Source organism: Pseudorasbora parva, chromosome 4, assembly GCF_024679245.1.
Source record: "Pseudorasbora parva isolate DD20220531a chromosome 4, ASM2467924v1, whole genome shotgun sequence".
NCBI lineage: Eukaryota > Metazoa > Chordata > Actinopteri > Cypriniformes > Gobionidae > Pseudorasbora > Pseudorasbora parva.
The window spans coordinates 52,005,583-52,019,787 of NC_090175.1; the positions used below are offsets into that span (position 1 = coordinate 52,005,583).

Genomic DNA, 14,205 nt, shown 5'->3' on the forward strand with positions numbered 1-14,205 from the left:
ACAAAATAACTGTCAATACTGTGTCTAAAATGCAAGTTACTCTTCAAAAATAACATGTTTATTGTGACTGTGGTATAAATAGGTTTATGCAGTGCTACTTTCAGTAGCCTTTATGTCTCATGCCGCCATATTTCTTATTTTTCAGCTTTGATAGATCTTTTCAAATTCCCGTCATGTAACCTCATGCTCACTCGCTGCACGTCTTGTGTTTTCCTGATTTTGAGGTCCTGTGGGTTTGCATTTCAGTTATCTATCAACCATTTGACTCTACATGGGAATCTCTAATCTATAGTTTTTTCACTGAAAGTCTAATAGTCTTTATCATGCTTTATCAAGAAATTGTTGGATCTCTTGTGGTTCTGAGGTATGTGAACGAGAGAATGAGTTATAATTTATCGCAAAACACTCTAAAAAATGCTGGGTTAAAAACTGTTTGAACCCTAGTAAATGGACCCATTCAACCAACCCAATTTCTGGGTTTGTCCATTTTCAACCCAACTTTTTTAGAGTTAAGTTTATAATGTCCCTACCTTTAATTTGTAACATGTTTAAAGGGCCATCTTTGAAAAATAAAAATCATAATCGCAAAAAGAAAAAAATACTGAAACTAAAATGTTCCTCTTAAATCTTCATCATGACCATTTTTCATGCAGAAACAAAAATCTGAGATGGAGTATCAAGAAAGAATCTTTCCTTTCGCAGTTACTCTTTCTAGTGTGGAAAAAAAAACACATTTGCAATTTCAAAAAATCGACTTTGCAGCAAATATAATCTGAATTGTGTGTTTTCTTTCTTTTGCAGATTTTCCATGCCAACACTGACCCATCTGAGGTGGTTTTGAATCGTGTTCCTCAGCCCGTTCTGGCCCGCTTCGTCCGTATTCGACCACAGACTTGGAATAATGGCATTGCGTTACGCTTTGAGCTTTATGGTTGCCAGATAACAGGTGTGTTTAATGTTTCATACAATGCAATTTTATGAGGTCTTTATATGATAACTATCTTCTGTTTGTGGAAAGAAAATGCTGTTTATTTGCTGAAAATATTTCCCCTCTGTTGAAGATCTAAAATCTGATTTGTGTTTTTGAACATACAGTTATAAAGCAGCAAGGACACATCACACCCTGTAAAACCTGACATATATAACATAACAGAAAAATGAAACAGTTTTTTAAAGCTTTAGATAAAATATTTCAATGTTTGCATTGTGTTTTTTGTTGAGTATATTTAATCTGGCTTTTATGGCTCATATAGTATGATATGGTAAGAATATTGAGCTCATTCTTGAGGGAAAATCAGCTCAGTTTTTTCCAGACGGCCAAGCTCAGCAAAAAATGCAAAAATATCTGATGGAATTCTGATAGTTTGTAATGTAAATGAGATCTTTATAACAGTATAGCAGAGTACTCACATAAAATGCATTTAAAACCATACATCTCCCAACACACAGAAAAAAAAGGGTGTCAAAATTGTACCTTTATGGGTATAACAGCTTGTCGTTGGGGCAGTACCTTTAAAAGGACAACTTTGTACCATTTTTAGCACAAAAAGGTTCATTGTAGTACCTTAAGGTACGCATTTGTACTCAAAGGTACTAATATGCACCTTTTAGGAGTAAAAAAGGTACAAAGATGTCCTTTTAAGGGTACTCCCCCAGTGACAAGCTGTTGTACCCATAAAGGTACAATTTTGACACCCTTTTTTCTGTGTGAATATATGTCTTAAGATGGTATTTAAATGCTTAGTTTTATGAGCTAATTTTTATAAGGCAATGCAAAATATAATTCAGCTCAATACAATGATGATTGAGAGATGCACAGATAACCATTCCTCAAATGGAATATGTTTCTTCATCTTGAAATATTTAGAACAATAACTCTTACATTTACTTAAAAAAAAGAAAAAGAAAAAAAAGAAATTATTTTTCAAAAAGACATTTTGGACACACAAACATGGACATTTTTAGATTTACTATTCTAAAAGTCAAGTTAAGTCAAGTCACCTTTATTTATATAGCACTTTTTACAATGCAGATTGTTTCAAAGCAGCTTCCCAATGGTAAAAGGAAAATAATGCAACAGAATTTAACAGAAAGTAATATAGTTAAATATTTAGTGTCCCCAACTTAAGCAAGACAAAAGCCTAAGGCAACAGGGGAGACGGTGGCAAGGAACCCAAACTCCATCAGGTGACACAATGGAGAACAATAAACCTTGGGAGAAACCAGGCTCAGTTAGGGTGCCAGTTCTCCTCTGGCCAAACGAACAAACAGCGAAGGATTATGATTCAGGCAACATTACAATTTAGATGTAATATTAGATGATCAGAAAATTCAGAATAGAGTAAAAAAAAGCCATTTTTGACAGGAGGTGTGTAGTAGAATGTGTACTATAGTTTTTTCAGTGAAGTTTTTTATCAGTTAGAGTCCTTAAATGTGTATGTATTAAATATGATGCAGTGGGCTTAATACGGTTTACTATTCTTAACTTTACATTTCCCAGCAAGACCGGAATAAGTGTATTGTAATGCACTTTGGATAGTGTCTGCTACATGCTCATACCAACATTTGAAGGCTGATGTTCATCTCTCGTGTTCTCTTTTGTCTCAGATGCTCCTTGTTCAGAGCTCCAGGGAATGCTGTCCGGGCTCCTCCCTGACTCCCAGATCTCAGCGTCCTCAGTGAGGGACCTTCACTGGGCCCCTGGAGCCGCACGTCTGGTGGCCAGTAGATCAGGATGGTTTCCTGGCCCTGCCCAGCCCATAGCTGGAGAAGAATGGCTCCAGGTGGACCTCGGGACACCCAAGACGGTGCGAGGAGTGATAACCCAAGGAGCGCGTAGTGGGGAAGGAGGAACCAGCTCGGACAACCGGGCTTTCGTACGGAAGTATCGCCTAGCACACAGCCTGAATGGGAAAGACTGGAACTTTGTAATGGATAGCAAGACTAGCATGCCCAAGGTATTTCATCTATATTACATTTTAGCTTTTAAAACTACTCAAAACAATTTCAAACTTAAAACCTTCAAACGTAAAGCTCTTAAAGCTACTTCGCTTTCTGGCTAGGCTTTCTCAAAAAAACATCAACGTTTGATCAACTTTTTAATCTAGTTTAAGTTAAATGTGCACTGTGTAAATTTAAGCAGCATCTGAAGCAGACATTTTTGGGTGAGCTATCTCTTTAAGATGGTCTACAAGGCCAGAAACCAAGTCCACTAACTAGTAGTCCAATCTATTCAGACCAACTTGACCAGCTAAAAACCTTGCAACCATGGGATTTTCCAATAGTAAATCAAACCAAATGGGACACTTCAGAGTCTCCAAATAAACATACCATCCAAACAGTTTAAACATCACCTGTAATTCCTGTTTAGACATCTAAATTCAGTAAGTGTGTGTGTGTGTGTGAGTAATCTCTTCTTTTTTTTCCTGTGTAGCTTTTTGAGGGAAACACACACTATGACACCCCAGAGCTGAGGCGTTTTGAGGAGCTGCCTGCACAGTTCATCCGCATCTATCCAGAGCGCTGGTCTCCGGCAGGGATCGGAATGAGAATGGAAGTCCTGGGATGCAACCTGCCAGGTAGGTCACGGCCCTCAGATACACCACTGTTGTGAAATCATGAGCTAAATTGCTTGTTGTTGATTGGGCAGTTCCAGTTGTAGGGTGAAATTTATTCTCAGTCTCTACAACTGACACCAAGCTGCCGCCCAGAAACGCACAGTCAGCTGAAAGCTATTGCAGCCTGAACAATTTCTTTTTTCTTTTCATTTATGCTGGGGAGAAGTAAAAAAAAAAAAAATGTTATAGGCTGACATAAAGAGAAAATAGAAACATAGAAACAGTGATTGTCTCTAAGAGAAGTGGATGGGAGAAAACAACCATTAAAGATTGGTGGAGGCTGGATGAATTTTGTATGGCAGAAGCTTTAGTGTGACGTCTCAGTTGTTTGTGTGCTGCATACACTACCCTTCACAAGTTAGGCATCAGTAAGATTTTTTTATACAGTAATAACAGTAATATTGTTAAATATTATTACAATTTAAAATAACTATTTACTATTTTAATACATTTTAAATGTAATTTATTCCTGTGATGTTACTCCAGTAATCACATGATGTTTTCTGTCTCACATGATCCTTTAGAAATTATTTTAATATTCAGATTTTCTGCTCAAGAAACTTTGCTTCTCATTTTTAATGTTGAAAACAGTGGTGCTGCTTTTGATGAAGATATATTTCAAAAGAACAGCATTTATTTGAAACAGTCCAATCTTTAAAAAAAGTATACTTTTGTAACATTATAAATGTTTTTACTTTTGATCAATTTAGTGCATTCGTGCTGAATAAATCTAATCTTTACTGACCCCAAACCTTTGAAAAGTAGTGTATGTGTGGGACATCCTAACTTATTTAAAGGGATAGTTAAAATTAAAAAATTAAAAGTAATTGCGTTCATCTTGGTAACACAAATTAAGATCTTTTTACTGAAATCTGAGAGATTTCTGTCCCTCCATTGACAGCTACAGAACTACCACTCTCACCACTGAGATTTCATATCACTGACTTTTCAGCACAATGTCTGATTTTGTTGCAATCTCTTCTTAAAACTTTCATTGAGACACTACTGGGATCTTTATCTCAGGACAAAAATCTGAGACGCAGTAAGGTTTGCTCTCCCTTTAATCTCATTCCTTCATAGGAGACACATCTGAGAAATTAAAGAGATTAGTTTGCTGTTGGAGAAACTGTGTATTTATGGGATTGTATGCGTTGATCTGACCAGATTTGCTAGAGCATCAACCTGCATGAATACACAATTTCCATGTCTACAATATTATAAACATGAAAGACACACACACACAAACACACCCATGCAGCTCTGCTATAATCAGACAGCTACCCCCTGTGCCAATTATCCTCTATGTTGTATAATTTATCATAGAGCTGCTGGAGATACATCTGATTGAGTGTGTGTGTGTGTGTGTGTGTGTGTGTGTGTGTGTGTGTGTGTGTGTGTGTGTGTGTGTGTGTGTGTGTGTGTGTGTGTGTGTGTGTGTGTGTGTATGCAAATGTACAGTATGCTCTACTTTTAGGTGTGAAAACTAAATTCTCGAAGTATTAGAGACCTTCAGCATGGATTGATTGATCAGCATTGCAAATGTAGAAACTCTCACAATTACATAAATGTACTGTGGCGGTGCTAAGGTTCAGTAATGGGATCAAGCTTGTCTCCACCACAGAATATAAAATAAAAAGGTAATTGTGACGTTTTATCTCACAATTCAGGGTTTTTTTCCCCTCAGAATGTAATTTTATCGCTTGTAATTTGGACTTTACAACATGCGCTTCCAAGATATAAAGTCAAAACTGTGAGATACAAACTTGTAATTTTGAGGAAAAAAAATGTTTTCTTTATTTCAGATTTATGAGAGAAGAAGTCAGAATTGTGAGTTATAAAGTCAGAATTTTAAGATATGAATTTGCAATTGCAAGAAAAAAAGTGAATTTCGAGTTTATATCTCAATTCTGACTTTATATCACGCAATTCAGACTTTATATCTCGCAATTCTGAGGGAAAAAAAGAGTCAAGATTGCAAGATTACTCAACTCACACAACTATTTGTGATAAAAAGTCACAAAAAGTTATTTATTTTGTAGCAGAGATGAGCTTCCGTAGGTATCGGATGCTTATTTGGAAGTGGGAAAAAATGATTATAGAAATGTAATTTTTGGGGGTGAACTGTCCCTTTAAGAAGCACAACCTTCCTCTCTAGCTTCCACTCTTTTGTTTTCTAACGTTGTTTTCTAATCCGTCTCTCTCGCTCTGTTCCCACCGTTTGATTTCAGGGAGTGTTCTTGCCTGTGTAAATGTTTTTCTTCTGGTCTTGCTCTCCTCTTTCTGTTTCTCATCAGAGACCATGCTACTCTCTTTCCCATGTTCTCTCTCCCACACATACATATGTTATACATGTCCATCCCACAGAACAGCTGTTGTTGTGTATGCAAACATATACCTGCCCACGCTGTTGCTTAGTATGTACTTGTGGAGAAACAAATCTCCCAGTTTGTTCTCAGTGATTGCTTTGTTCTTCACAAAATGTATACTGTTGAATTTGAACTAATTTCTGGGGTTCATCAAATGAATGAATTAATCTTTTTGTATTTTATCTCAGCCATGTGTCTGTCATCAGGTTTTATGTGCTGTGATCATCGTGAAACAATCAAATGCTTGTTATATATAGCACACTTTATGAGTCTCAGGTGTATTATGGGGCCCTAAAGACGGCTATTTTATTTTCCCAGCATGCACTACTGCTCTCTACAGCCCTGCCAAGCTCTGGTTAGCATGCAGAAAAGCTTTATAAATAATTGAAGGTCTTTTATTTATTTATTTATTTATATATCTATTTTTCATTATTGATTTATTATTTTTTGCTGAATCAGGTTCCTTGGAGAACGATGTGACAGCTTTCCTTAAGGAAGGGTGAGAATTTTATGAAAGCAGAAATGACAGGATAAGTGTTGAGGGAGAGAGAAGAGAATGATGGGATATGAGCTGAGAAATGGGAAGCCGAACGGAATGGATGGAAGACAGATTACAGCTATCAATAATATGCTTTCATTTCTTCGCCTTACTTCCCATTACTTCCAACACGCACACGCACACACACACACACACACACATACACGCATACGCACACGCACACGGACACACTCAAACGCACACACACACACACACACACACACACACACACACACACACACACACACACACACACACACACACACACACACACACACACACACACTGAAGGCAATGATCTTCCCGCTAGTCTTAATCACATTAAGGCAACTGCAGCCTGCGGTGAGGTGTACAGTTACACGTACGTTTAAAGAGATGGATAACATATACCGCCTTTTTGAAACAGCAATAACCTTTAAGAAAAGTCCATGAAAATATGGCTTTTTTAATATGAAGAAATTTTCTGTATTGATTTTTCACAGATGTTTTACCCATAGTTTGATTTGGACATTGCCTTGCGTTGTGCTTTAGGGTTGAAGGGAACTATCCATACACTTAATGTAAAATGTCCTGGTAGAAAATAACCTTTTTCTGTTTTTCTACAGATGTGTTTTCTTACAGTGTTTGGTACATATACGTAGGGAAAACATTGAAAATAAATGAAATCAAGGGGTTATTTTTGGATCACAAGAGGTTTGAAAATATGTTAATAAGGCTACTAAATTTAAAATAGTTTAACTCATTTGGCATTATAGGACAAAAAAGAAAACTATAATAAAATAATTCATGCACCATGTTTGCTGAAAAAAAAAAACTATTGAAATTCATTTTCTAAAGGTAAGATTTTACCTTTTTCTAAAGATTTTTTTCACCTAATATTTATATTTTATTTTAATAAAATATAAACAGATAAAAACAATACATATATGCTAAATAGAAATACATAAGCAAAAATTACAAAACACAACTAAAAATTAATTAATAAAAAAAATAAAAATAATATATATATATATATATATATATATATATATATATATATTGTTAATAATAAAAAATACATCTTACTCTTTATGCAAAATCACAAAAAAAATTTGTTTATATTTTTCTGTATTCATTTTTTATTGACTCACCCACCATCTTCGTTCAAATTTTTTGTTGCACTTTATTTGGTAACACTTTATTTTACATTGTCCTTGTTACTTATGTTACATGTACTTACCATAGTAATAATAGTAAATTATGCATATTTACATTAATTAACCCTCAACCATACCCTAATCCTACCATAAGTACATGTAGTTAATTAATATTACTATGTAAATATACTGTAACAATGAGACATTAAAAGAAAGCGTAACCCTTTATTTCAAGGGGATGTAGTTACATTGTAATTACCAAAATAAGTACCAAGTAATTTATTCTTAATATACTTAATTTAGAGTTAATGTTAGGGTTTGTAATTACATGTAGTACAGTAATTACATGTAGTAACGTGTAACTACATCACCTTAAAATAAAGTGCTACCAAATGTTCTTACATTCTTAGATTGGTCTGAAAGCTCCATTAAAAGCTGTTGAAGATTTTAGAAGGATGCATAATTATGCCTCCTACCTTTTAGAACAGCCTTGTAGTGTCACTGTAGAAGTACGGCGCTTTGTGTGACTGTGTTCCCTGTATTTATCTTGTATGTTGTGCTGACACAACTGTCACATCTCTGAAAGGTCAAAATCATTACACCGTGACACACAACGAACTTTAAACCCTGACAGAACATCTTCGAGGAGCGGAGAGTGTTTGCACATCGAGAGCACTGTCCCGCGCAGGTGATGATATTTATCCGTCATCCCTGTACTAATTGAATCAGAAGACAAAGAAAAACAAATGGATGCAGACTGCAGGTGTGGAGGCATATGAAAGAATGATCGAGGGAAAGAGGATGGCGGAGAGAGGGAGGCCGTTAGCGATAGGGCAGAGGAAGCGGTATTAGCTGGCTAATTGCTTCAGAAAAGGCCATGGCATTACAGTGACAAATATCACCAGCTGTGGCTCACCTTTTATGAATTCAAAATATTAATGTATGCACCGATACGCTTCCTTTGCAGATACTACTGTGCGAATGACCGTTCAGTTCATATATTAGATGGACTTCTGTTCTTATTTAAGGTTAAAATCTTTTCGTTTAATGTAGTTTATTTGCTTCCTAGGCAGTTTTACAAGATTGCTAAACTGTTTTCTACCCTATAAAGCTTATTTTTTACTGCAAGAAATGAAAATCAATAGTGACATCTGACATGTCTTTAAAATCCATTATATATAGCGATCCAGTATAACATAATATTGTGTTGGTCCCCCATCCTTGCCCTGCTGTTGGCACTGTTGGCGCTTTCGGCAGTGGACAGGGGAAAGCATGGGCATCCCTGCCTGATCGGTGTATACACTGAATTAGAAAACGATTGAGGCATTTTGGTGCCTGTATATTTTACCTGTATACAAAACTGAACAGCTAAAAATCGCTGATCATTTTTTAGTTAGCCTAATGGATTTGGAGGTCCTATATATTAATATGTATACATGTGTTGTTTTCATTCAACACCCCATGGTTTGTCTGGATTTTTTCCCTACAGCAACGCCATCCATCAGTCTGATGTCATCATTTAAGACAGATGTAAAGACCTGCAGGCGATACAGGGAGCAAATTATAGTTTTGCACAGTATTGCATACTGTGCATATAGTTTATTTCCCCCTCAGCGCTGACATAAATTCAGAGTTTGGAGCTTTATGATTTAATTTATGAATATCTGACTCATGGCTGGCTGCATAATTAAAATGAAAGGGAATCTCATTTGAAATGGAAAGAAAGAGAGATTTGTTTGAATGGAAATGCATTCAGGTCTGGGTTAAGATACGACTCTTAATTATGTGTTTCCATCCACAGAAACCTCTACACCAGCTGTAGAGACATCGAAACCAACTCAACCTTCCTCTGCAGAATCCACCACAACACAGAAACCCAGTCCAGGTTAGAAGTTTAAAATATATATATATATTCACAGTAAGCATGAATACATTTCACAAACACCCTAAACAAGCCACATTTGTGTTGCTTTTGCATGCATAAGTGAAATATATGGATAGTAGGTAAAACATTTTTCTTCCAAGATAAATGTTGCTTTAGTGAAGTTTGTTTGATTGTACATTGTACAATAAAATATATCACAACATAAATATATGCATGTGACCCGTAAGCGCACTGACATCCCTTTTTTATTCAGTGCATATCCCTTTCCCTTTAACATAAGTAACATTTTCCGTGGATTGTTTGGCAGAATGGTTGTCATTTATTTTTGAACATTGATGCTACTGAAGTCAAAGGTCAGCGCTCAGTTTAGCTAAAAGTGCCGTTAGCCAGGGTTGATGAATATTAATGCAAGTGTATTGATGTGTTCTCTTCAGTTACTAGCGCTGCCCTGCCGTCTCACAAAGGACTGTGTGATTTTGAGCAAGGATTGTGTGGTTGGACCCTTGACCCGGATTCTGACCTCAGCTGGGCGCTACACAGCTCCAGCAAAAGCACCGCCTTGGGTCAAAGTCAAGATCTCTCCATGGGCTCAAACAGTGAGTATTACACACACACACGCACACACGCACACACACACACACACACACACACACACACACACACACACACACACACACACATGCACATACACACACACACACACACACACACATTTGCATGCATAGAGAGGTTGTCATGCCTGTAGGCTCTCGTCTGTGTTCATGCTTGGAAACATTGCGTTTACACAATAAACAAACAAATGTTGCATTATATTATTCTTAGGGCTGTCAATAGATTAAATGTTTTAATTGCGATTAATCGCACCTTTGTTAATACACCATTTATCTCATTAAACACATTCATTTTGTCATAATTTGGTATATCCAAAGTAAACAATCAGACTGCAAGCTTACAGCTTGACTCCAAAATGACATCAAATAAACAAATAGAAGGAGTCCAAATAATTATATTATATAATATAATACAGTGGATAGATATAGATGGATGGATAGATAGATAGATAGATAGATAGATAGATAGATAGATAGATAGATAGATAGATAGATAGATAGATAGATAGATAGATAGATAGATAGATAGATAGATAGATAGATAGATAGATAGAAGGATGGATGGATGGATGGATGGATGGATGGATGGATGGATGGATGGATGGATGGATGGATGGATGGATGGATGGATGGGCGGGCGGGCGGACGGACGGACGGACGGACGGACGGACGGACGGATAGATAGAAAGAAAGAAAGAAAGAAAGAAACTAATGCCAGTCTAAACTCACCCAGCAGGCTATTTTGCCCCTTTTTCTGTGTATTCTGATTCCAAATCAGTTTTCTATTAACTTATTTATTTCTCAGCTCATAGACAAGCACCTGTACTGTTCCCAGAACAGCCGTTTCCCTTTCTATCCCCAGTATGTGCTCTCGTAAACTCCTGCGACCTCCTTCCCTCTGTTCACGGCGATCTGCTTTCCACATGTCAGACACTGGCATGAAATCTAGAAGAGTAAAACAGGATGAATGCTCTGCATGCTTTCTCTCCTCCTTTCTCCCTCCCGAACACTGTCACACTCCCTTTATTTCTATCCCATGACACATCGCAATTAGAAGCGTACACCAGAAACAAAGCATGGCAGTGAAGACAGAAATAATCTTGGAATGCTGAAACAATCACTGTTTGATTGAGACCTCGGAACCAGTGAGAAGCAGATTACTACATGTTTGTCAAAAAGAAAGCAAAAATTGCCATATTTGCTGTCTTAATATACACCTTCATGATCTTGTTGCCTTTGACATTGTCTCAGTCTCCCTCTTTTATCCCCAAAAATGGCTTTATGCCACATTTTTAATGTATTTTCTTCCTCAGTATTTGTTTTCATTCCGAAATACATCAACTTATAGAAGTAAAATTGGTTATCATTTCATGTTGCCTTAAGTAAAGCAATATGCCACTGGAGGGCATGTGTTGCAGCAATTTCACCATGTTTGAGTTAGGTGTTGACATGGTAAAATCACTGTAATGCTGGGTCTCGAGTGATATATTGCTTTATAAAAAGACAGAAATGTGACAAGGACACCAATGTTTACTGAATAATTACATTAATTATTAACAGAAAACAATAAATAATTATCCCGCCTACTATACCCTAACTGTAGGTTGAGGTTGCCAAACATTAATTAATATAAAATTCTATTGATGTGAGGTCACTGGTTTCCATATGTTGGCTGTTTTACTATTTTAGAGCTGAAACAATTTGCATTCATGCACTATAAAAAACTTTTCATGATTTGAACTTTTTAGCATTTGTCAAATCAACTTAGATAATTAATGTGGTTCAGATAACATAATATTTTGAGTTTCTATTTATTAAACCAATATCCTTTGTTGTATTAACTCAAATTTCAATAAACTTAATTACGGTTTTTAATTTCAATGAACTCAAAAAGTAAAAATAACCACATGGCTTACTTTTTTAAGTTAAACCAACAATTTATTTTTTAAATTATATTGTTAAAAATGTTCTATTTTAATATTTGAAAATGTATTAATGCAATTTATTCCCGTGACGGCAAAGCTTCATTACTCCAGCCTTCAGTGTCACATGATCCTTCAAAAATCATTCGGCACAAGAGACATTTCTTATTATTTTCAAAGTTGAAAACAGTTGTGCTTTTGGACAGATGTTTTTTGGTCAAAAGAGCATAAATTACTGTAATGCATATTTGCTGAATAAAAGTATTAATAAAAAAAAGTGACCCCAAACCTTTGAACCATAGGCTATATCATTATATTATTCATAATATAATATATGTATGATGTGGACAGTGCTAATTGCTATTGTTTTAATAATTTATTTAATTCCAAAAACATTTAAAAAGTAAAAAGCATTACGATTTCTCAGAACTCCTTTCTGGAAGTTCAAAAAACCCTCATTTCAAAATCTTTCAGCTGTCGTGTGGCAAAGGGTTAAATCTAAGTATCTTTAATTGACTTCAGAGGTGCAGATTCTTGTGGAAAAACTACATTCACAGGCATATTCCAGTCCATCACCTGCCTTCCAGGCGGATTTTTGCATAGACTTCCATGTACTTAGAGCCTCTGTCAAGAGATCATTATTCATTTCCCCTTATATATATAGTACTTACTATCAAAAGGGGGATTTTTTTTCCACATAAATAAAAGATATTCACTATTCCCCCTTCACATCTCCTTATATATGCATTCCCAGTGAAGTTAAGGGGATTGTTATCCTAAACCTATTTTAAATTCATTGCCTTGGAATATTTGAAATGCTCTCTCTCTGAAAGACTTAACAAGCCATGCAGACAGCTGCAAGGTGTCATAAGCGTTTTTTGACAGTTCTCAAAATGTTTAAGACTCCAATAGGTCACATGTCTCCCCCTCGTCCAATAGGATCGCTCGGTGAGATGCCGGTCGCCACCATATGAGCTGTCTTTTGACCTTGAAACGTCTGGAAAGATTATTTGCGATTATATAGAGAGATAAAAGAGTGCACACCTGTCTCGTGATTTTTTCTTCACAGTAGGGGCCATGTCTTGCTCCCACTTAATGCTCTTTCACTCTCGGCTTAACAAACAGACACCTGCCGTCACCTAAAGTGCCTACAGTAGAGCCTAGTGGGCTACCGTCACTCACGGAAGACACTAATACTAATGACGGGGCGCTTGACTTTTCCCACAGCGACACACTTGACTTTTCCGTATAATCACTCAGCGTGATGTTTAGGCGAATCGTGCTGCTCAGAAACACAGGTTGGGTTCAGGAAGATCTCGCACGCTGTTTGATAGGTTGGACCCAAAGTGACACAATCCAGACTGTTAAAATGTCATGTGTTTAATGAGACATCTTGCCCTGTAGAGAATAAGCAAGTATATACGCAACTAACCAAAAGGCTGCAAGGTTTTCATCTGTCACTTGATAGAAACTTGTCAAATTAGACAGATGTAGACAAGGTCCCATTTAATGTGCAGTATTTTTGCAGTAAAATATCCAAAAACCACTAGGCCAGTGTTAAATATTTTGTTCAGTTGCGTACTTACAATATCCCAAATCTGTCCAGGTATTTTAATCAAGGAGCCAGGACGTCTGAGGTAGTCGCCTGTCAATGGCGTCAAATCTGCGTTACCATCGGTTTCCGGTTTTATTTGGCAGAAGCGCTTTACTCTTAGCAGTGTGAACAAGTGTCACAGCAGCCAGTGAGTGAACGCACAGAGTAATGTCATAACATCCTTTTTAACACACTCAAATGTATCTAATATGATAAACAGAGCTGCGTTACCTCATACTCATGACCGGAAAAGCAGAAATGGCGCCGGCGACTGTGTCCCGTCATAATAAAAGTCCCGCTGCTTGCGAGCCCTCTAGCGGACGGAAAAGTTGCATAGTGCACCTTTAAGACAAGTCATTTCACTGGGTGGCCATCTTTAAAAACACCTATTTCAGGCATGCAAGAGTCCTATCTCTTTGAATGGGGAAACTGAATAAGATCATCTGAATAAAGTCTATATCAGCCGGAGCTCCAAAGGGCAGCTGCAGTGATGCAATGACTTTACCAATCAGTGATTGGCTCTTTTATTTAGAAGG

The 14,205-nt window shown here is 36.7% G+C and overlaps 1 protein-coding gene across 2 annotated transcripts in view; it reads left to right on the forward strand.

Moving 5' to 3' along the window:
- nrp2a (neuropilin 2a) overlaps nt 1-14,205 on the forward strand; it is a 94,657-nt gene that overhangs the window by 62,966 nt on the left and 17,486 nt on the right. For both annotated transcript variants that reach the window (XM_067442203.1, XM_067442204.1), the window contains exons 8-12: nt 802-946; nt 2,608-2,957; nt 3,434-3,578; nt 9,459-9,542; nt 9,977-10,138. In XM_067442203.1, coding sequence (XP_067298304.1) covers nt 802-946; nt 2,608-2,957; nt 3,434-3,578; nt 9,459-9,542; nt 9,977-10,138 — 886 coding nt within the window. The remainder of the gene's footprint in view (nt 1-801; nt 947-2,607; nt 2,958-3,433; nt 3,579-9,458; nt 9,543-9,976; nt 10,139-14,205) is intronic.